The 23,793-nt window shown below is 47.3% G+C and overlaps 1 protein-coding gene across 1 annotated transcript; it reads right to left on the bottom strand.

Annotated features, from left to right (window-relative positions):
• Positions 1-739: 739 nt before the first annotated feature.
• CIMIP4 (ciliary microtubule inner protein 4) lies at positions 740-23,550 on the bottom strand (the record flags this gene model as incomplete). Its single annotated transcript, XM_080810194.1, has 5 exons — positions 740-837; positions 1,038-1,148; positions 16,601-16,745; positions 18,987-19,429; positions 23,529-23,550. 5 exons carry the CDS (start codon positions 23,548-23,550, stop codon positions 740-742), a joined length of 819 nt encoding a protein of 272 aa, XP_080666320.1.
• Between the last annotated feature and the right edge of the window lie 243 nt (positions 23,551-23,793).

Raw genomic sequence — 23,793 nt, 5'->3', positions numbered from 1 at the left:
TCTGGCCAGGTGGATGGATCGGCTCAGTGAGGTCAAGGAGAACCCAGATTGTGCCCCAGCATCTGCGATTCTTCCGGTCCCAGATTTTCCGCCAGGAGTGGTCTTCACTGCGTCATCCTCACGCAACACAACAGGAGAGAAGGATGCTTCCCAGCTCCCCCAGCGGAGAAAAGAATTTCCCAGTAGCCTCCACACACCCACACCTCTCCTTGCAAGACATTGGCCCAAATTGAGTCATACGCCCATTTCTGAGCCAATCAGTTTGTGTGCACTGGGAGAGAGACGAGAATTACCCCGAGACCAATCAAACCCACTCTTGTATGGGGGGCGGGGGGGTGTGTGCCTGATTCCTCTGAAGTCCACGGGCTCCCGGGGCGGGGTGGGGCGGTGGGGGGGGGGAATTATGTCCGGATGTAACTGGGGTTCGGCTAGGGAGATCATGCAAGGTAAGCTCCACCGTGAGACCCCTCCCACAGGACGTGAGGGAGCAGCCAAGCAGCGCTCAGCTCCCACATCCTGTCCTGGGATTGTGAGGGAAGGGGTGTAGGTCTAGGAGGAAGATCTGGGGAGGGTTGGGGCTCTTGGGGCTTCTCTCCTCCCCCAGCTGGTCCTTCCAGCACCGCACATCCACCCCCACCCCAACAGGAAGGGAGGCAACGAGAAGAGGAGAACATTCCGATGTGTGTTTTTCTTTATTCTTAGCGCTCTCTGAGTGGAGGGTGACTCCTCCCAGTCGTATCTAGGACTTCGAGCTCTTGCTTTTGCCCTTTTCTCCAAATTTCTCATCCAGGGCTTTCTGTAAGTTCATATTCATCGCGTTTTTCTGGTGCCACCGTCCTGCAGAGAGCAGGGAAGGAGCCATTCCAGATCACCCAGAGGACTTCTGCAGTGTCTGGTTCCCAGTGGTGACCCATGTCTCTCCCAGGCCCAGCCCAGAGCTCTACCTGCTGCTCTGCTTTCTCTCTGCACCTTGGGGCCAACACACTCAGCCCGGGTAGGGGAGCACCCGTCTCCCACAGCCCAGCACCCACACGTACCTAGATCATCCGTCTTCCTGCCATGCCAGTGCTCTATGTCCCTCACTGATTTCTCAATCACCTCAGGGGTGTAGGAGGCCTTCATGAGGCTCTTCGTCTCCTCAGGGGCCCCTGTGGAACCCCGTGAAGAAATCCCCAGAAACCCCACATCAACGGAGGTCAGACACTCAAGGATTGATACCTGGGTGTCAGTTTCCCCTAGGGATGGTGGCTTGTGGGAGGGCAGGGCTGTGGGGAGGTGGGCTTCGGTTCAAACACCAGCTCCGGCATTTGTAAACAGGGTGGCCTCAGGCAAGTATTTAACCTCTCAGAGCTTTGGTCTCTTCATCTATTCAAAGGAATAAAATTTTCTTGCAAGACTGGGAAGATTACGTTACTGGAAATTTGTTGGAGCATCTGGCACGGGACAAATAATATCTTTTATTTTCAGAAAATTTATTTCTAGGGACACCTGGGTGGCTCAGTCAGTTAAGAGTCTGTCTTCCGCTCAGGTCGTGATCTCAGGGTCCTGGTATCAAGCTCCACCTTGGGTTCCCTGCTCAGCGGAGAACCTGCTTCTACCTCTCCTGCCTGCTCTTGCTCTCTCGCTATTTGTCTCTTCCTGTCAATTAAATAAAATCTTTTTTTAAAAAAAAGAAAATTTAATTCTCTATTGCATTGTGTGTTAACTAAAATTTAAATTCAAAAAAGAAAATGTATTTCTATGTGTACAGTTAATACACACACACAAAGAAATAAGCTATCAAGGTCAGGAGTCAGCAGAAATATCAGAGAACCAAATCCCAAAAGAGAGCAAGGATTCAAATGATCGGTTACGGAATATAAGTGTATTTAGTGTTTGAAGTCACGAGAGAGAGAATAAAAATATCAGTAAAGAATAAGAAGTTACCCAGGAACGCCTGGGTGGTTCGGTCGGTTAAGCCGCTGCCTTCAGCTCAGGTCATGATCTCAGGGTCCTGGGATCGAGCCCTGCATCGGGCTCTCTGCTCAACATGGAGCCTGCTTCTCCCTCTCTCCCTCTGCCTGCCTCTCTGCCTACTTGCGATCTCTGTCAAATAAATCAATAAAATCTTAAAGAAGAAGAAGAAGAAGAAATAATTACCCAGAAAGAACAGATTAGTAAAAGCAAATGGGCTTTCCGAAACAAAACTTACAATAATTGGAAAATAAGTTCACTGGATGATAAGAGGTCTGGGATTTACTTTGAAATAATGCGGGGTGGGCAGATGGGTGGGTGGGAGAAAAGATAGAATGAGACTGGCCATTGCTGAAGCTGGGTTACAAATGCAACATAGTAGTCATTAAATTATTCTCTCTTCTTTTAAGTTTGAAAATTGGCATCGGAATGTTTAAAAGCAAGTTTAGGAGACAAGGAAAATAGCAGATTAGGTACAACTAAGAAAAAGGTGGTCACATGGAAGATATAGCTAAAGTAACTAGCTGGGGGTTGGGGGGGACACCTGGGTGGCTGATTAAACATCCGATTCTTGATCTCAGCTCAGGTCTTGATCTCAGGGTCATGAGTTCAAGGCCTTCACTGGGCTACACACTGGGCGTGGAGCCTGCTAAAGGAAAAAAAAGAAGAAATTAACCAGAATGCAGTGCAGAGGAGGGAAAAAAATGCAGAAAATATGAAAACGCTAAGATGAAGTTCTGATACATGTGTAAGTGGAGTTCTGAAGGTGAGACTGGAGAAACCAGGGAGGCGGTATTTGAAAAGATAATCATAGTGGGAATTTTTCCAGAATTGGTGTAATATATGAATTCTCAGATTCAAGAATCAGCTTCTTAATCAGCATATGTAAAAAGAATTCTTTAGCTAGGTACATCCAAGTAAAACTTAAAATACCAGAAACAAAGAAATCTTTAAAGTGGCCATACGTTGATGTATATTTACATCAATACATATGCATATACATAAATTATGCATAATATACGTGGGTTATAATTTACAGGGCAAAATAATGACGATCTCTAACCACCTTTGAAGATTTACTATGCACCAAACACATTCTCGGAGCCTGATAGAACTTACTCATGGAAACTTCTCAACAACCCTGAGAAGTATGATTATTATCCCCCTCTAACTGTTGAAGTCATGGAAACACAGATAGGTTAAGTCACTTGTCTAAAGTCACACAGCTGGTAAGTGAAAGATCGAGGGCCCAAAGCCAGACCCTGTGTCCCCAGAATCCATAGCTTAAATAAGTTTGCTGCTGTAGAATTAAAATTCTGTAAAACAATAACATGTAAGCTGAGATGGTGGCAGAGAGAATAAAGCTTAAGCTTGTTAGTGTCCTCACATTATTCAGGAAAGCCTAAATATCTTGTTCAACTTTAGAATGTATTAGCTATGTGTGTAAAGATGTCAAAGGTAACCACTAAAAAATAGGGAGATTAAAGACACGAATTGGAAAAGAAAGAAAGAAAGAAACTTCACTCAAATGCAAAACAAGAAAGGAGAAAAAAAGCAGCACCAACAGAAAACACAAAATAAAGTCATAGAAGTAATTCCAGACATATCAGGGGGATTAGTGAAAATATAAATAGACTAAGCCCTATTGAAGAAAAGCACATGATCAGGCTACAGAAGATATTTTCTAAATATACGGTATGTAAAGCATACTTAAAACAAAAGGACGCAGAGAAAGGATAAACATGAAAGTATAGAAAAAGATGTGCCAAGCCCATACTGACCAAAAGCAATCTGGTCACATTTTATTGATATTGGGCAAATAGACTGTAAGGCAAAAGCATTGCGAGATAAAAAAAGTAAAAAGATAAATAAATTAAAAAAGATAAATAAAATAAAAATAAAAATAAAGATAAATAAAAACCACTGTAATTCATTCAGGCGATGTAATAGTTCTGAACTTGCTGCATTAGAATAATCTTATTATTAAATGTAAATGGCTTAAAATAGATAAAGCAAAATTGCCAGAGCTACAAGGAGAAATTGACAAAGCTGCTGTCATCGGGAAAGATCTAAAGATACATCTTTAGTAATTAATAGATCAAGCAAAGAAAATTAACAAGACCTTAGAAGACGTGCATAGGAATACTTTTTTAAAAAATTGTATTATTAGCCCCAGGGGTACAGGTCTGTGAATCGCCAGGTTTACACACTTCACAACACTCACCATAGCACATACCATCCCCAATGTCCATAACCCCAGTGCATAAGAATACTTAACAAGCCTGCTCTATTAGACAAACACAGAACTCCAAATGCAAGAGATTATTTTCAAATACATATTGAATATCTACAAAAATTGTCCGCTGGGCTATAAAGCAAGTCTCTAGCAATTTCAAAGGAGAGAAACCATGACAAACCACTTTCACTAATGCAAACACCATCCAGCTAGAAATCCACTGTTTTAGAGCAATTTCCATTGTTTGGCATTTATGGCTTTAAATACTTAGATGACAGAATGTCAAGTTAGAAATTTGAGGGGCACCTGCGTAGCTCAGTTGGTTAAACATTTGCCTTCGGCTCAGGTCATTATGCCGGGGTCCTGGGATCATGCCCTATGTTAGGCTCCCTACTTGGCAGGGAGTCTGCTTCTTCCTCTGCCCCTCCCCTTGCTTGTGCTTGCTCTCTCTCTCAAATAAAATCTTAAAAAGAAAGAAAGAAAGAAAGAAAGAAAGAAAGAAAGAAAGAAAGAGAAAGAAGGAAGAAAGGAAGGAAGGAAGGAAGAAGGAAAGAAATTTAGACTGAGGGGGCACGCGGCTGGCTCGTCAGTAGAATGTGCGACTCTTGATCTCCGGGCTGTGAGTTCGAGCCCCATGTTGGGTGTAGAGATTACTTAAAAATAAAATCTTTTTTAAAAAGGTGTTTATCCAAGGGAGTATTACTCAGCCATCAAAAAGGATGAAATCTTGCCATTTGCAATGACATGGATGGACCTAGAGGGTAGTATGCTAAGTGAAATAAGTCAGAGAAAAACAAATACCATGTGATTTCATTCATATGTGGAATGTAAGAACAAAACAGATGAATACAGGGGAAGGGAAGGAAAAATAAAATAAGATGAAAATTGAGAGGAAGACAAACCATAAGCGATGCCGAACTCTAGGAAACAAACTGAGGGTTGCTGGAAGGAAGGGGGTGGTGGTGATGGGGTAACTGGGTGATGAGCATTCAGGAGGGCACATGATGTGATGAGCACTGGGTATTCTATGCAACTGATGAATCACTAAATTTACCCTTGAAACTAATACTATACTATATGTTAACTAACTAGAATTTAAATAAGGAAAGAAAAAAGAAAAGAAAAGGAACTTGGAGTGAAAGCCCAAGCATAACAGAGATCAGAAAGCAAGCTATGAAGCCCACTCCTCTAGATTTCTCCATGGAAATTCCAAGTAGGCTTCTAAAAATCTGATGAAGGATTCACCAGCATTGAGGTATGAGATAGTCTGATTTGGGAAACTGGCTAGGATATTTCTGAGAGGACTTCTTTGGCGGAGTCATTGCTCCCCACCACTAAAGCCAAGATGGGACCCACCTCTTATGTTAAATCTAATTAGAGGGTCCACAGTAGGATTACCTGGGAGCTTGATGTAGAGCCCAAGATTTTGGGTAGGTGCCAAGGCTTGGAGCAAAAGGCACTGGCCCAAGATGGCAGGGCAGAGTGAATGCACAGGTCTGCCCTCCTACTACAAAGTACAAAGGTGTTCCAAAGCCCAGGTGTGGACTGGTAGAGAGAGGACCAGCCTAGAGCCATTTACATGAAAATCCTACCTTCATCTGGTCTCCCTGCTACTAATCATGCCCACTGTGTTCTTCTGTCCAGCCTCACAACATAACAGCCAGATGGATCCTTTGAAACGTATGAAACTCTACAATGGCTCCCAGTAAAAAGCCCAGGAAGAGCCAGTGTACCCAGCATGGTCATGGTCCCTCTGCCTGACCACTCTTCCCCAGCAGTCCATTGGCTGCCCTGCTCCCCTCCTATAGGTCTTCACTCAAATGTCACCTTCTCTGTGAGGTCCACCCAGATTGGTCTATTTAACATTGCTTAGGGGTTCACATGTAGGGGCTCCCACTATAAAGGCAAGCAGAGGAACTGTCAGCAAAAGGCAGGTACTGCAGCAGAAGAAGTGCCTGAGGGGATGTGAAACCTGACCTGAACCTGGCAGGTGGCAGGAGAGGCAGCTATTACTATTATGCTTTAAATAGCACACGTAGTTGGGGACACCTGGGTGGCTCATTCCGTTGAGCATCCAACTCTTGACTTTGGTTCCGGTCATGAGATCGAGTCCCACATGGGGCTCCAAGCTCAGTGGTCAGTCTGCTTGAGATTCTCTCCCTTGCTCTCCTTCTGCCCCTCTCTCCACTTGTGCATGCATGCTCTCAAAATACAAAAATCTTAAAAAAAAAATAAATAAACTGCACACATAGATTATACATACTCTTCTACATGGATGATAGTTTTCACAATTAATTTTTTTTCAGATTTTCATTTATTTTAGAGAGAGAGCGAGCATGACTGGGAGGGGTAGAGGGAGAGGGAGAGAAAATCTCAAGCAGACTCTGCACTGAGCGTGGAGCCTGACACCAGGCTCTATCTCATAACCCTGAGCTGAAACCAAGAGCCAAAGGCTCAACGGATTGCAGCACCCAGGCACCCCAGCGGTTTTCACAATTTAAAAAGAGAATGCATCTACACTTGTTTACATGCAGGTTGATAAATTTGGTGTTATTAGAAAATCGGCTAATATAAATTTACCACATCAACAGATCAAAGGGAAAAAAATCATTAAAATGTCATTGTAAAAAAGATACCATTTGTAAGCAGCAGCAAAAAACCAAAAAAACAAAAAACAAACAAAACCAACAGAGGAGTTTAAGACCGCCGAAGAGTAGGGGGACCCTAAGCTTAGCTCCTCCCTCCAACACTGCTCGACGGTCACCCAATCATTCCGAGCTCCCAAGAAGTCAATCCGAAGTCTTGAGAACAGAAACTGCAAGTCTACAAGTAGAAAAGCGACCGCGCTTTGGAAGGTAGGAGAGTTGACTGGGAGGAGACAAGCTGAAGACTCTGCGGTGAGCGGGGAGCCCCCCCACCCTCCACCCTCCACCCCCCACCCCCCGACGAGGCTACCGCAAAGTAGTATCAGTCGGAACTTTCAGAGGTCCGCTACTGTGGGGGACATGCCTGGCTTAAAGGGGCTCAGGCGGTGATGTGGGGCGGAGTCCCAGCAGTGACAGGGTGGTCTGGGGATCCCTGGGGTCACAGGAAGAATGAGTGGTGCCTAAGCGCTGTACTGATCCCGGGCACCGGAGCAGGAAGCCAGGGAGCAGCGGTCTAGACTCTGCCCTTCTGCTCCATGTTGCCATAAAGTTGCAGCGCTGTGCGGTCCTGCAAAGGCTTTCCTGGGATGGGCCAGCAAATGGCAAAGGCCCATGAGGGCCCCTGGGGACCATTGAGGGTCTGCTCTGCAGGAGTCCCTAAAATTTGGAGTTCTGAAACCCATCTCTTGCTTGACATGAAACAGCTCAGACAAAAGCAGGATGAACACAGAGTTCTGATGCAAACTGGGGAGCCAAGAGTGATTGGCCGCTCTTCGGTGAGGGCTCCGTGAAGGACAAGGATGCAAAGTTTCAGCTCCGGGACTAGCGAGCTGGGGGACATATTCATCCCATCCCACCTTGAGGGCTCAAAGCCTTCAGGGAGCCAAACAGCGCCACCTGGTGGATATTGGAACTGTTTACATTGAGCCCTGGGCTCCCGAGTCGCACTTCCTCCGAAACAAGCCTGAGTCCGCGGGCCCCTCCCCCAGAAGACAGGCACAAACAACTCGCCTGCACCAAGTCAACTGCTGATAGCCGGCTGCAAAGCTTCAGCTCTAGGGGGAAAGAGGATCTAGCTGCCTTTTTATTTTTATTCTTTATTTTTTATTATTATTTTTTCATTTGCTTTCTTATTTTTTCAATTTCTTTTTGAATTTTATTATTTTTTAAAATTGTTAGTGATTTTATTTTATTTTATTTTATTTTTGGATCTAGATTCTTTTAACAAGCACACCATAACACACCTAGGATCTAGGGGGTTTTTTGCTTCTTTGTTTTGTTGTTGTTGTTGTTGTTTTTCTCCTTTTCTTTTCTGGACAAAATGACAAGATGGAGAAATTAACCCCCTTGAAAAAAGAATAGGAAGTAGGACTCATGGGCAGGGATTTAATGCAGATATAAGTAAGATGCCTGAACCAGAATTTAAAACAATGATTATAAGGATATTAGTCAGGCTTGAAAAAATTGTAGAAGACACTAGAGAATCCCTACTGCAGAGATAAAGGAACTAAAATACAGTCAGGCTGAAGTTAAAAATGCTATAACCGAGATGCATTTTATGGATGCCATAAAAACGAGGATGGATGAAGCAGACGAATGAGTCAGACAAATGAGTCAATGATATAGAAGATGAAATTATGGAAAATAATGAAGCTGAAAAGAAGAGGAAAAGAAAGGTAATGGACCACGAAGTCAGACTTAGGGAAATCAGTGACTTATTAAAATGTAATAACATTCATATCATAAGAGTTGCAGAAGATGGAGAGAGAGAAAAAGGGGCAGAAGGTTTATTCTAACAAATTAGAGTTGAAAACTTTCCTAATCAGGGGATGGACACAGACATTAAAATCCAAGAAGCACAGAAAACTCCCATTAAATTCAACAAAAGTTGACCACTGCCAAGGCATATCATAATCAAATTCACAAAATACACAGACAAGGGAGGAATCCTGAAAGCAGTTAGGGGAAAAAAAATCCTTAACCTACAAGGAAAGACAGATCAGGGTCACAACAGATCTGTCCACAGAAACTTCTCAGGTCAGAAGGCAGAGGTAAGATATATTCAAAGTGCTGAATGGGAAGATACGCAGCCAAGAATTCTTTATCCAGCAAGGCTGTCATTCAGAATAGAAGTAGAGAAAAAGTGTTTCCCAGGGGCACCTGGGTGGCTCAGTGGGTTAAAGCCTATGCCTTCAGCTCAGGTCATGATCCCAGGGTTCTGGGATCGAGCCCCACATCAGGCTCTCTGCTCAGCAGGGAGCCTGCTTCCTCCTCTCTCTCTGCCTGCTTCTCTGCCTACTTGTGATCTCTGTCTGTCAAATAAATAAATAAAATCTTTTAAAAAAAGAATTAAAAAAAAAAGAAAAGAAAAAGAGTTTCCCAGACAAATAATAACTAAAGGAGTTCGTGACCTTTAAGCCACCCTGCAAGAAATTTTAAGGGGGACTCTTTGAATGGAGAAAAAAAGACCAAAAGCAACAAAGACTAGAAAGGACCAGGGAACATCATCAAAACCACCAACCCTACAGCTAACATAATGGCACTAAATTCATATCTTTCAATAGTTACTCTGAATGTAAATGGAATAAATGCTCCAATCAAAAGACACAGAGTATTAGAATGGGTTAAAAAAACAAGATCCATGTATATGCTGCCTACAAGGGACTCATTTAGGACCTAAAGACACCTGCAGATTGAAAGTGAATCTTTGGAGAACCATCCATCATGCTAATGGACATCAAAAGAAAGCCAGAGTAGCCACACTTATATCAGACAAACTAGATTTTATTTTTTTTAATTTATTTTAGAGAGCGAGTATATGTGGGAGGAAGGGAGAGAATCTTAAGCAGACTCCACACTGAGTGTGTAGCCTGATGCAGGGGTTGATCTCATGACTCTGAGATCATGACTTGCACTGAAACCAAGAGTCGGACACTTAACCAACTGAGCCATCCGGGTGCCCTACAAACTAGATTTTAAAACAAAGACTGTAGCAAGAGATGAAAAAGGACATTACATCATAGTTAATGGGTCTATCCATCAAGAAGATTTAACAATTGTAAATATTTATGCCCCAAACTTGGGAGCATCCAAATATATAAATCAATTAATAATAAACATAATGAAACTCTTTGATAATCATACAATAATATTAGGGGACCTTAAGCCCCACTTACAGCAATGGACAGATCATCTAAGCAGAAAATCAACAAGGAAATCAACAAGGAATGACACCCTGGACCAGATGGACTTAACAGATATATTCAGAACATTTCATCCTAAAACAGCAGAGCACACATTCTTTTTGAGTGCACATGGAACGTTCTCCAGAATAGATCTCATACTGGGTCACAAATCCACCCTCAACAACTACAAAAAGATTGAGTTCATACTATGCATATTTTCAGACAATGCTATGAAACTTGAAGTCAACCACAAGAAAAAATTAAAATACATGGAGGTTAAAAAATAGCCTACTAAAGAATGAACGTGTTAACTAGGAAAGTAAAGAACACAAAGAAAATACATGGAAGCACATGAAAATGAAAACACGACACTCCAAAACCTTTGGGATGCAGCAAAGGAAGTCCTAAGAGGGTAGTATAGTGTAATACAGGCCTTCCTCAAAAAGAAAGAAAAGTCTCAAAAAGAAGAAGAAGAAGAAGAAGAAGAAGAAGAAGAAGAAGAAGAAGAAGAAGAAGAAGAAGAAGAAGAAAGAAGTTTCTCAAATACACAACCTTACACCTAAGGGAGCTAGAAAAGGAACCGCAAATAAAACCTAAAATCAATAGAAGAGGGGATTAGGGCAGAAATAAAGGATATAGAAACAACAAAACAGTAGAACTGATCAATGAAACTAGAAGCTGGTTCTTTGAAAGAATTAATAAAATTGATAAACCCCTAGCCGGACTCATCAAAAAGAAAAGAGAAAGTACCCAAATAGACAAAATTATGAATGAAAGAAGAAAGATCACAACCAATGCCTCAGAAATATGAACAATTACAAGAGAATACTATGAAAAATTATATGTCAACAAACTGGGTAATCTGGAAGAAATGGACAAATTCTTAGAAACTTCCAAACTGCCAAAACTAAAACAAGAAGAAGCAGAAAATTTGAACAAACCTATACCACCAAAGAAATTGAATCAGTGATCAAAAATCTCCCAACAAGCAAAAGTCCTGGGCCAGATAGCTTCCCAGGGGAATTCTGCCAGACATTTAAAGAAGAGTTCTTCTTCTCAAACTGTTCCAAAAAATAGAAATGGAAGGAAAACTTCCAAACTCTTCTACAAAGCCGGCATTATCTTGATTCCAAAACTAGACAGACTCCACTAAAAATAGAATTACAGACTAATATCCTTGATGAACATGGACGCAAAATTCTCAGTAAAATACTAGCAAATTGAATTCAACAGGATGTTGAAATAATTATTCATGACGATCAAGTGGGATTTATTCCTGAGCTGCAGGGTTGGTTCAATATTCACAAATCAATCAACGAGATACACCACATTAATAAGAGAAAAATGATAAGAACCATATGACCCTGTCAATAGGTGCAGAAAAAGCATTTGACAAAATACAGCATCCAGTCTTGATAAAGACCCTCAACAACTCAGGGAACCTGGGTGGCTCAATGGGTTAAGTCTCTGCTCCAGCTCAGGTCATGATCTTAGGATCCTGGGATCGAGCCCCACATCCAGCTCGCTGCTCAGCAGGGAGCCTGCTTCCACCCACCCTCAGTCAGCCTCTCTGCCTACTTGTGATCTCTGTCAAATAAATAAATAAATATTTAAAAAAAACACCCTAGACAACTCAACAAAGTAGGCATAGATGGAACATACCTCAACATCATAAAGGCCATATACAAAAGACCTAAAGCTAATATTATTCTCAATGGGAAAAAACTGAGGGCCTTTCCCCTATAGTCAGGAACAAGACAGAATATCCATTCTCACCATTACCATTTAACCTAGTACTGGAAGTCTTAGCTTCAGCAATCAGACAACAAAAAGAAATAGAAGACATCCAAATCAGCAAGGAAGAAGTCAAACTTTCGCTATTTGTAGGCAACATGATACTCTGTAGAAAAGCCGAAGGAGTCCACAAAAAAATTGCCAGAACTAGTTCAAGAATTCGGCAAAGTCACAGTATATAAAATCAATGTGCTTACATCTGTTGCATTTCTATATACCAGTAATGAAGCAGCAGAAAAAGAAATCAAGGAATGGATCCCATTTGCAATTGCACAAAAACAATAAGATACCTAGAATAAACCTAACTAAAGAGGTAAAAGATCTGTACTCTGAAAACTACAAAACACTTATGAAACTAAAGAGGGTACGAAGAAATGGAAAAGCATTCCATGCTCATGGGTTGGAAGAACATTGTTAAAACATCTATCCTACCCAAAGCAATCTACACATTTAATGAAATCCCTATCAAAATACCACCAACATTTTTCACAGAGCTAGACCAAACAATCTTTAAATTTACATGGAATGATAAAAGACCCTGAATAGCTAAGACAATTCCAAAAAAGAAAAATAAAACTGGAAACATCACAATTCTGGACCTCAACCTCTATTACAAAGCTGTAGTCATCAAGACAGTGTGGTACTGGCACAAAATCAGACACATGAACCAATGGAACAGAATAGAGAACCCAGAAATGGTCCCAAAACTGTATGGTCAAGTAACCTTCAACAAAGTAGCAAAGAATGTCCAATGGAAAAAAGATAGTCTCTTCAACAGATGGTGGTGGGAAACCTGGACAGCAACGTGCAGAGGAATGAAACTGGACCACTTACTTACACTATACACAAAAATTAATTCTAAATGGATGAAAGACCTAAATGTGAGAATGAAAACCATCAGAATACTAGAGGAAAATTCAGGCAACAACCTCTTTGACCTCAGCTGTAGCAACCTCTTACTGATATCACCGGAGGCAATGGAAACAAAAGCAAAAATGAACTACTGGGACTTCCATCAAGATAAAAAGTTTTTGCACAGTAGAGGAAATAATCAGCAAGACTATAAGGCAGCCTACAGAATGGGAGAAAATATTCCCAAACGACATGTCTGATAAAGGGTTAGTATCCTAAATCTATAAGAACTTATCAAACTCAACACTCCAAAACCAAATAACCCAGTTAAGAAATGGGCAGAAGACATGAATAGACACTTTTCTAAAGAAGACATCAGATGGCTAATAGACACATGAAAAGATGCTCAACGTCGGTCAGCATGAGGGAAATACAAGTCAAAACCAGGATGGGATATCACCTTACTATGTCAGAGTGGCTAAAATTAACAATAAAAGAGACACCAGGTGTTGGAGTTTCCTCAAAAAACTAGTAATAGAACTAACCTACAACCTAACAAATGCACTACCAGGTATTTACCCAAAGAATGCAAAAAATACAGATTTGAAGGGGTACATGCACCCCAATGTTTATAGCAGCATTATCAACAATAGCCAGATTATGGGGGGAGCCCAAATGTCCATTGACTGATGAATGGGTAAAGAAGATGTGGTGTGTATATAATGGAATATTACTCAGCCACCAAAAAGAATGAAATCCTGCCATTTGCAGTGATGTGGATGGAGCTAGAGGGCTAAGCAAAATAGGTCAGTCAGAGAAAGACAGATACCATGTAATTTCATTCATGTATGGATTTTAAGAAACAAGACAGATGAACACATGGGAAGGGGGGAAAGGTGGGGAGAAACAAAAAATAAGAGACTCAACGATAGAGAGTAAACTAAAGATTGGTGGAGGGAGGGGTGTGCAGGATGAGTAGATGGGTGATGGGTATTAAAGAGGGTACTTGTGATGAGCACTGGCTGGGCTATGTAAGTGACAATACACTGAATTCTACTCCTGACACCAATATTTCACTGTATGTTCACTAAAATTAGACAAAAAATTAAAGAAAGAAACCTAACAAAGAAAAACTGCACAGTCCTTATAGAAAAAAAATGATAAAATGTAATTTATAGATACTGAAGGAAGATTTAAATTAATGGGTCTACCCATCATATCTGTGGATTGCAAAATTCCTTATCATAAAGCCGACCATTGCCCCTCATTTGAGCTGTAGATTCAACAGACTTCCAATTAAAATCTCAACAGGGTTTTTGTTTTGTTTTGTAGAAATTGGCAAGCAGTTCTAAAATCTCTATGGAAGGGGGGCGCCTGGGTGGCTCAGTCGGGTAAGTGTCTGCCTTCTGCTCAGGTCATGATCTCTGGGTCCTGGGACCCAGCCCTGCCTCCAGCTTCCTGCTCAGCAGGAAGTCTGCCTCTCTCTCTCTCTCTCTCAAATAAATAAAAGATAAAAATGTGGAAGAGTCAGGGACCTCAAACAGTCAAACATTAGCCGGTGGTGGTGGTGGTGGACAGGCGGGCGGATATCTGCCCAACCAGACACCAGACTACTTCTCCTACTTGGTCCCTAAAAGCATAATAGTCGACCAATGGGCAGAAGGGAGAGCCTGGAAACTGTCCCCTGTGCATGTGCGAACTGGGTGAACACCAGTGATCCCACTGTGGGTCCCTGGGGGAAGGGCTGAAACTATCCAGTAAAAGAGGTTCTGAGATCATCGGTAATCCACATAAAGGAGGAATTAAACAGGAATCCCTGCTTCTCACTGACAACAGAAATCGACTCTGTGTGGATTAAAGGCTTAAATGTGAAAAGCAAAACTAAATACTTTAGAAGACTATATAAAAGATTTTCTTTGTGACTCAATGTGGGATCGGATTTCTTTAACCCACTCTCCCTGGAACCTTCTCGCACGGAAAGAGCAACTCCATCCTCCCTGGCTTTCAGTCAAAAACCTTGAAATCAACCTTAATTCCTCTCTCATACACCCCAAACCCATTTACTAGTGTATTCTGTCATCCAGCTTACACAAATACCCAGAATCCTACTGCGCCATTACTCCCCTGGGCCGCCATATTGCCCAATGATGCCTCCAGAGTTGCACAGGGCCCCCGCCCTGCTGCCTAGACAAGCCACCATCATCTCTCCCACCTGCATCTTTGCAGTCCACTCCTCACTGTCCTCCCCGTTTCTACCCCAGCCCCCCCACAGCTATACCCTACGGCAACTAGAATGGGTCTTTTCACCAACAATGCCCTTCTCCCGCTTGAGACCCTCCCCTGGCTTCCCCACCCCACCAAGCAAAGAGACTTTCTGCCACCTTCCCCACTGAGCCCATCTCCTGTCTGATTTTCTCTCTGGTTCAGCCACAGCCTGGATCAGCAAAGGCACGGCTGAGGGGGTGAGTGGAAACAAGAGAGGGGCCCGGGTGAAGCCCAGCAACGTTAAGGCTGAATGAAGCCCGAATTCACGGTGCTTGTCAATGTCTGGGGTATAAATGCTACCGTGACCAATGCCATGCCCATCATCAGGGCAAATTTAACAATGGGTTCTTGTGAGCAGGTGGGTGCAAGCCGGTTTGCGCTGGTTCCAGCACCACCCCGGGCCCAGCGGCCAAGGTTGTGTTTCTCAGACTGGCAAACCGTGCACAGATGACTTTGAGATAATTCTTTTATGTTTGGGTAGATGTTACCGTACAAGGCTGTGCGCACCCTCGGGTGATAATTATTACGGAGGCAAGTGGAAGGCAGGAACCCCGAGGCCCAGAACAAAAGACAATCTGAGCTGTCTTCTCTCTCCCTCCTCCAGCACCTCCCCTTCTCCAGGCTCAAAGAAAGAACCAGAAAGGCTTCCCGTGGCTGTCTGGTTCCTTGGGTGACGGGGATCTGAGCCCAGTGAGGAAGTCTGCCAGGGCTTGGGGTCACGGGAGAGGGCCTGGTGGGACGGAGGGAAGAAAGAAGGGGACCAGAAGAACGTCATGTTTGGCAGTGAGGGGAGACTTGAACGTGGGGACCGAGAGAAGTCCCTGGGAGGGGGCTGTGGACCTCCAGCTGAGCAGGCCGGTAAACCACTTTGGGAACGGGGTCATAGCTGGGGAGGTGACCCGAAGCCGAGGAAAGACGCTGGGGCTTTGGAGGCGGGAGAAAAACGGATTTGAGCTCTGATAAACTTCCTGGTACCTAGAGGTCTTGAGCAAACTGTTTCCAATGAGCCCGTGAAATGGAGCTAATAGCCACGAAGAAACAGGATGACGGCTGACCCTCAGGAAACGCTGTACACTGACGTCCGAAGCTCCAACCCTCCCTTCTCCCCAGGCCGTGCCAGTACGGCTCCGGGAAGGGGAAACAATGGCCTGCCGGCTGCTTGTTTCAAACCCCAAGCCAAGTGCCTTCAAGTGGCATTTCAGAGTCCTGTCAATGACCCAGTGAGGGCCGCACCGTCATTACTATCCCCACAGTGCCAGGAAGGTGACCGAGGCCCTGAGAGGTGAAGGATCCTGCCCGAGGGCACACCCAGGAAGAGGGAGAGCTGAACTTTGAACCTAGGAAGACTGATACTGTCACTGTGACCAGAGACACCCAGGTCAGGGGTGCCCGGGCCTCCCTCTGGCAGACTAGGACACCGGAGGTACCTGGGGAGTGAGGAGTCATTTGCTAGCTGGGATCGATCATCTGCACAGTGGGAACAGATTTGCCCAGGGCCTGGACATTCCTGGCACAAGGCACAGGGCCCAGAGAGGGCCCCTGGTGGCCACACAATGAGTGTCCCATGTCCCCAGGAATGTGTCTTGGGTCTTAGACCCCACAGGGTCCAGGAAGGTATGGTTTAGGGACCGCAGGTGCTGACAGCCCCCACCCTTGCCCTTTGGCCTGACCTTGAAACAGGTTTGATCGCATGTTGTAGCCCAGGTTGTAGTAGTCTGAGAAGATGGAGGTGATTGCCACGGGGCTCTGGGTCCTGCTGGGCCATGAGTTTGCCCTCTGCTGGCCCTCCAAGACCTCACTGATGGCCCTTCGAGCCTGCGCAGCCAACCAGGGAGAAGAGACAAGGGAGAGAGAAGCAGGATCAGCCCCCTATCTCCCCTCCAACTCTTCCTCCCTTTCACCCGCCCTCACCACCCCCTACCCCACCCCTACCCTGCGGCCTTGAGCCAGGCCCGGGGCTGGGGAGCTGGGAGAGCTGAAGACCCTCCACCCCTCACACCACCCCACCTCCCACACAGGCACTGAGAAGGGTAACCATCATAGAACCTCCTCCCCGCTTTGAGTGCCTACTGTATACCATCAGAAGAGGTCCTCATAAGGTAATATTACCCCTGCCATTTTATAAATGAGGAAGCTGGGCCTTGGGGCAGGATGCACGTGTGGCCATAGCTGGTGAACCGCAGAGCCCCGCTTGCCTCTAGAACAGAGTCATCCCCCAGGTCAGCTCTGGGCCCCTGAGATTTCACTGGGGCCTACTCCTTCCTGTACCAACGAGGGACCTGGGAGGCTCAGAGTGACTGAGCCCAGGCCTAGGAGCCGGGAAACCAGGGTTCAAGTCCCAGTTCTACGATAACGCAGCGGCTAACATTGGGCAAGTCTCTGGGCCTCTCTGGGCCTCAGTTTCCCTACTTGTAAAATGGGGATGAGGGCAGAACTGGATGCTCTGATAGTCACTGGCTCAGGGACACCTGTGATGTGTCAAAGCTAGATAGAAAAACCAAATCTCGGGGCGCCTGGGTGGCTCAGTCATTAAGCATCTGCCTTTGGCTCAGGTCATGATCCCCAGGTCCCGGGATCGAGCTCTGCATCAGGCTCTCTGCTCAGCAGGAAGCCTGCTTCTCCCTCTCCCACTCCCCCTGCTTGTGTTCCTCTCTAGCTGTGTCTCTCTCTGTCAAATCAATAAATAAAATTTAAAAAAATAAAATAAAATAAAGAAAAAACAGATCTCTCGATTCAAGCCCAGGACAGCACAGGCCAGAGAGAGAAATGACAGCTGCCAAAGCTGAGAGGGCAGGGGGAGAAAGTGACCACAGATCCAGGCTCAAACTGGGATAAGATCTTCCAAGTAGGACAGGACATTCAGGATGGTGGCCTCCCAGATCAGCAGGTGGGTGTGGTCACCACACCTTAAGATGACAACGTTGAGGGGGACCCTGCCCACAGCCTTTGTGATCCCTGGAAATTCCACTTGCTCAGGGTGACCCCAAGCTGATCACGTCCCCTCTCTGAACCTTTGTTGTACCGTATGTTCAAAGAGGAGCTCTATCTCGGGCCTGGCCTAGTGTACAACATAGTCACTGTGGGAGTTGAGATGATGACTTTGACAGAATGTCTCAAAATGCCAGAGCAGGAAGACCTCCTAGCGTTTGAGCAGAAATAGGAATTTTATCTCAACTTTCAGGTGATCAGTAGTAACTCTGTGGAATCACGCATCAGGTGGGGGGGAAAGATGCCGGCATTGACTAGTGATGTCTGCCATGCACACAGTCTAGGAAAGCTGAGATATGCATGCCATCGATTTGTCAGCCTGATCTAGTCCTACGGCCTCATTTACAGAGATGGAGACAAGAGCTCAGAGAGGGGACGTGAATTACCCAAAGTCACCCAGCATCCAGGGGGCAGAGCCAGGATTCAAACCCAAGTCTTCTGATCCCCAATCAACAACGTCTCCTTTAGGAGACTTGCTCAAGTAAAAAGCATCTAATCCAAGAGCAAACTTATAACTGGAAAGTCAGTAAGGGCCAGGCCCCCAGAATATGTTGGCCCAGCTTGGATCCTTATCCCATAGAACTAGATGAGTTTAATTCACTGAACCCCTCTAAGCCTTGGGCTCCTTATCCATAGGGTGATGTTAATAATACCTTCCTCGGGACGCCTGGGTAGCTCAGTTGGTTAAGCGGCTGCCTTCGGCTCAGGTCATGATCCCAGGCTCCTGGGATCGAGTCCCACATCGGGCTCCTTGCTCAGCAGGGGAGCCTGCTTCTCCTTCTGCCTCTGCCTGCCTCTCTGTCTGCCTGTGCTCACTCTCTCTGACAAATAAATAAACAAAATCTTTTAAAAAAAAAAATACCTTCCTCACGGGGAAGATCAAATGAATCTTTTTCTGTGAAGACTTGCTCTCCCTGGCACCTAGCAAGTGCATAGTCAATGCTCCTCTCTAATGATACTATTGTAGAGCTCTGTGCTCAAGAGCAGGCTCCTTGGGCCGGGGGGGTCCCCGTAAGCCTCCATGTATAACCCTCCTTCTGCTCCCAGCCCCCATGCCAGCACAGATACCTGCTCCTCCGAGACAAGGTCATCCACCATGTTGCTCCCAAACTTGTGACGAATGTTGTCAGGAATGATGCTGCTTCTCGGGCCCTGGGCTCCTTTGTTGGGGCCTTCCTTCAGCCCCTGGTTCGGCTGAGCCCCCTCTCGGAAGGAAGCCCTGCTCTCCTTCGAGGAGGGTCTGTAGCTTCCCTTCCTTGGGGACCCACGCTGTGGGTCCATCCCCGGGGACAGACGGTCGCTGCTGATGACCGATGGGGGTGGAGTCCGGACCTCCTCCGGGTGGACCTGCCTTAGGGGGCTGCCTCCCTGGTACAGGGTCTGCTGTGGGGAGACTGGGGCCTGGTACTTGAACTTGGAGGTATCCAAAGGGCTGGGGGCAGCTCTCCAGGGTTCCGTGTCCTGCTGGTCTTCCTTGCTATTCACATGGGCCCTGGGCAAAGTGGTTGTACCTGAACAGGGGCAGAAAAGGAAGGAGGGAGACAGACAAGTGCACAGTGGGGGGTGGGAAGGGAGACAGTGATGGGGGTGGGGAGGAGGAAGAGACAGCCCCAGAGCCCCAGAGCAGCAAAAGAAGGTGAGGGAAACAAGGGAGCCCACGAGAAACTGCTTTCTCTGCTCCTTTTGCTGCCTCTACTCTTGCTAGGACCTGGGCCCCCCTCCATCCCCCCACTCCCCTGCCCCACACACCCAGATGGGCCTTACAGAACAGACAGTGCATGTCGTCCTCATAAAAGTCAAAGATTTAATGATTTTTTTTTTGAGTCTTCCAACACAATAGATAGTATCTAAGGAGTGACGTGAACATTTTCCAAGACCACCAACTCACTAAGACCCCTGACTCCAGGTGTAAATGACTTAGGGGGAAACCTAAACATGCATCTTTGTTCCTGGATGCCTGAGAAGACAGGCACTGGACCACCGTCCTGAGTACAAACCCCAGGCCCTGTACAGAGACAGGACTCACTCTCCTTTCCTTTCTGAGCCTCCCAGACACTCTGTATCTGCGCTCTCTCTCTCTGTCTTCAGTAAACTCTGCTCTCACTTCCTCTTGGCATGCACTTGACTTCTATACTGTGCAAAGCCAAAGACCCTCTTGGCTGGTCCTGGAGGAACCCCTCTGGGTCCTCGGACCCAGCCAGCCTGCATCAAAGAGACGGGGACGGAGAGAAGTCACGGGATCCAGAAGCACAGGTGAGAAACCAGGAGACACAGAGGAACAAGGTAGCTCAGTCCGCCAAGCCTCCCAGCAGTCGGGATCATCCCACATTGTTTTAGACAATAGGAGCGGCAACCTTGAGGTCTAGCTGTGTGACCTTGATGTCTCTGAGCCTTAGCGGACCTAGCTCCATTTGATTCGTTTCCCTTCCCCTCTTTGAACCCTCCAGCCACCCAGCGAAGGAAACCACAGCTGTGGGAGCTGGCAGACGGCATCTTGGCTTTTGGCCAAGTCACGGAGCTGGATGGCGGGGTCTTTGCTCGGCCTTCAGAGCTGCCGCCCAGCCCCCACTTCCCTCTGCTATTGTCACTATTCGGGTGGCATCACCCCAGCCACTTCCCCGCTCCCACACCTCCACAGGTCTCCCCTTCTGGCCCCGACTCCCAGCCCCAGAGGGCTCTTGCTCCCAGCCTGCAGGCCTCCCCCCTCTCTTTACCCAACCCTGGCTCCCACCAAACTGGCTGTTCCTTCTCCCCACCCGTGTGGCCACCTCCCATGTCTGCCCAGGCTGGTTCTGCTACCTGAGGGCACACCCTTCCTTCTCCATGAGACAAAATCCTACCCTCTTCAGCTCCTCCTAATGCCATCTTGTCAGGAAGTCCTCCCTGACACCACACCACGCTGGCCTGGCCGAGGACTCCACACCCCTCTCACGATCCTGGGCTTTCCCTTTCTCCGTCCCTGTGGGCTCCAGACCTCCTCGTGTCCCCTCCAGGATGGGAGGTGGCGGGTGGCGGTCTCACTGAAGCGGGTCCACGGGTGAGTGGATCCTGGATCCCCCTCAGCGCCCACCAGTCAGCCCTGTGCATTGGAGCTCCGGGTGGAAGCCGTCAGCCAGCTGGGAGTGGGGGGTGGCCACTGGCGGGGGTGGACCCAGAGGAACATTGTGCCTCGTCAGGGTAAGACGCCATTCCTTTTCATGATCACACCTCTGACATCAGGCGGCCTCTGACAGTGGGTGACCCTTTGTCTAACCCAAAAGGTTTTCTCTTTGTGGTGACTAAATCCCATAAGTAGCAATGTATCTGACAACCAGCCTCAGGAGACTCAATTTATGTAACATGTAACTTGTGATCATACCCGGGGGTGTATAAATTTTTCCTTACTTATTCTTTCTGATATTTTCTGAGCGAAATACAGAAGAGGAGCCCTTCCCCCACCCCCACCCCCTACCCCCACCCCACACACAGCCTTGGCCTCACCCCCTGCTCCCCCATCTTCAATCCCAGGCGACAGCTCTAAACACATTTAGTGAGCTGCCCTCCAAAATGTTCTAGATGGTTCCTCCTGGCCTCTTGAAGGGTTCATGGTTTTGCTCTGCTTTTGTTTCTAGATGAGATTGGATTCTATGGATTGCTTTGTAACTTGCTGTTAAAAAGCATCCCACTGAGGTGCCTGGGTGGCTCAGTCTGTTGGGCATCTGCCTTCGCATCTGGGGTCCTGGGATCGAGTCCCGTGTTGGTCTCCCTGCTCAGCGGGGAGTCTGCCTCTCTGTCCTTCCCCTGGCTGTGCTCTCATTCTCTCTCTCTCTTTCTTGCAGCAGACACAGACTGGACTTCCCTTTCAAAGGGCAGGGCTCAGCAGCAGTCCCACTGTTGAGCATTCTTATTGCCCCAGGCTGCCTTTTCAGAACAGGCTGCTGAAAAGCAGCAGGTCTTGCTGGCCTTTGGGGTTTTAGTTCCCTCTCACCAGACCCTGCACTGCCGTCACCAAGTGGCGGTGGGGATCTGCAGAAAAACCCTTCCCAGGGGCCCTGGAGACAGAGAAAGCTGATATCCAAGCCCGCCTGCCTCCTCCTTTCCTTCCCTCCTCGCTTTCCCCTCTCCCCCAACCGGTGAAATCAGACGCCCTTTCATTCTTCCTCCTTTGTCGTCGACACAAAAGGCAGAGGGAAAAACCTGTTCAGCTGACCAAAAAGCCTCCTGTCCTTCCAGTCCTGGTGCTGCCCCAGCAAGCAGGCAGCCAAGCAAACGGGAGCCTCTGGGCACACCCGAGGCTTCCAGGATGGGGAGGGTAGAGGGGAGCAGGCATGAAACACACTTTGCACACTCAGCATCCGCCAGCTCCGCCATGGTCCCTCCACCTGCTTCTGGGGGCCCTGTGGCCCAGCACAGTGAGGGGCTTTCCCTGGGGTCCCACAGGATGTGGGGCTCAGGACTCCAGCAAGAGAGCTCCCGGTTTCTCCCAGGCCGTGCTCCCGACTGCCTCATCCATGAGCACGTTATAGCAGAATTCCCTGCTCCCCCTGCCCACCCTCCGGGGTGATGAGCGCTTCACTGGCCGGGTCCTGGCTTCGAAGGCTGATACTGACCTAAATCACACACTGAGGGAGCACCTACGTCAGGTGCTGTGCCCAGCACTGGGGACATGAAAGGGAACTAAAGGGCCAACCCCTGTCCTCTTGGAGCTCAGGGTTTGTTGAATGAATGAGTGTGGCCTGGCGGCTCAGGAACCTCATTGCAGCTCTGCCCCATCCCTTTGGCAGGAAAAAGGGCAAAGCGAATCTAGCTTCACTTGCTAGTGTGAGGTTCAAATGGTCTGTGGTCAGTTTTCCGGGCTTGGCTCTTAATCAGAATCCGCCCCCCCCAAATCCCCCATCCATTACATTTGCAGGTCCTTGTGCCCCTCCCGGCGCCTGCATCCGAACCTCCTTGGGAGAGGCTGGGATCCGAGGGTTTAACAAGCCTGGGTCCTTGGGTTGTTGGAGACAGCTTCCAGCAGCCATTTCCCCTCCAGTCTCACTGGATGGCCACTCACTGTGGGGCCCCTGTCAGAGCTGACCTGACCCAGTCACCCCTGCATTGAAAGCAGAGCCCCCACCTTGGGGATCAGGCCCAGCTGCCTCTCCTGCCTTCCAGCCATATTCCCTAGCCTGCACCCAAGCACCAGTCCTCTCACTTCCAGACTTTTGCCCACACTATTCCCTGTGCCCAGAACACTCCCTTCATCCCTCCTTGGGCCACACCACTCCCTGGGCCGGGCTCACTCAGGACCGACATGCACCTTCTACCCCACCCCCCCACTCCCCGCCAGCCAGCCCCGGCCCCCACCAGGTTCTCCCTCACCCCTGTCCTCTGGGTGCACACTTCCCCTCTGAGTCCCACAGAGGGACACAGCACTGGGGCCACAGTCTCTGGCTGGATGTGGGGGAAAGTGGGCAGCAATATTCCCCTCCCTTTGATTTCTGTCTTCAAATAGAATGCAGAGGAAGTCAGGGCCCCGCAGTGGGTCTAGAGGCCCAGACATGACTGAGGGAGGAGGAGAAGGGCCTGTTCCCTGCTGCCCACAGGGCACCCATCCAGAAGCTCTGGTCCCTGGTCAGCCTGTCCTACCTGCTCGGTGGCCCAGCTCCATCGACTCTTGCTCTGGGATATGTAAATTCCAAGCTTAGCCCTGTAGACAAAGAAACACATTTGGTCATCTCAGATAACACACAGTCTACAGGGAAGCTTGTGACCATCTGTCCAGTCCCTGACCAGAGGGCCCTCCATGCTCTTTCCAGTCCTCTCTGGTACTCAGCAAGCCCCCCTGCCGCCATGCCCCATCCTCCCTGGCCTGCCTTCTGGACCCCTGCTGACTCTGCCCTCTTGGAAAAGC

The sequence above is a fragment of the Martes martes genome, assembly GCF_963455335.1.
Source record: "Martes martes genome assembly, chromosome: 8".
In the NCBI taxonomy this organism is placed as follows: domain Eukaryota; kingdom Metazoa; phylum Chordata; class Mammalia; order Carnivora; family Mustelidae; genus Martes; species Martes martes.
Note: the sequence above shows the minus strand (reverse complement) of the source record. Positions and strands in the feature narration are given on the sequence as shown.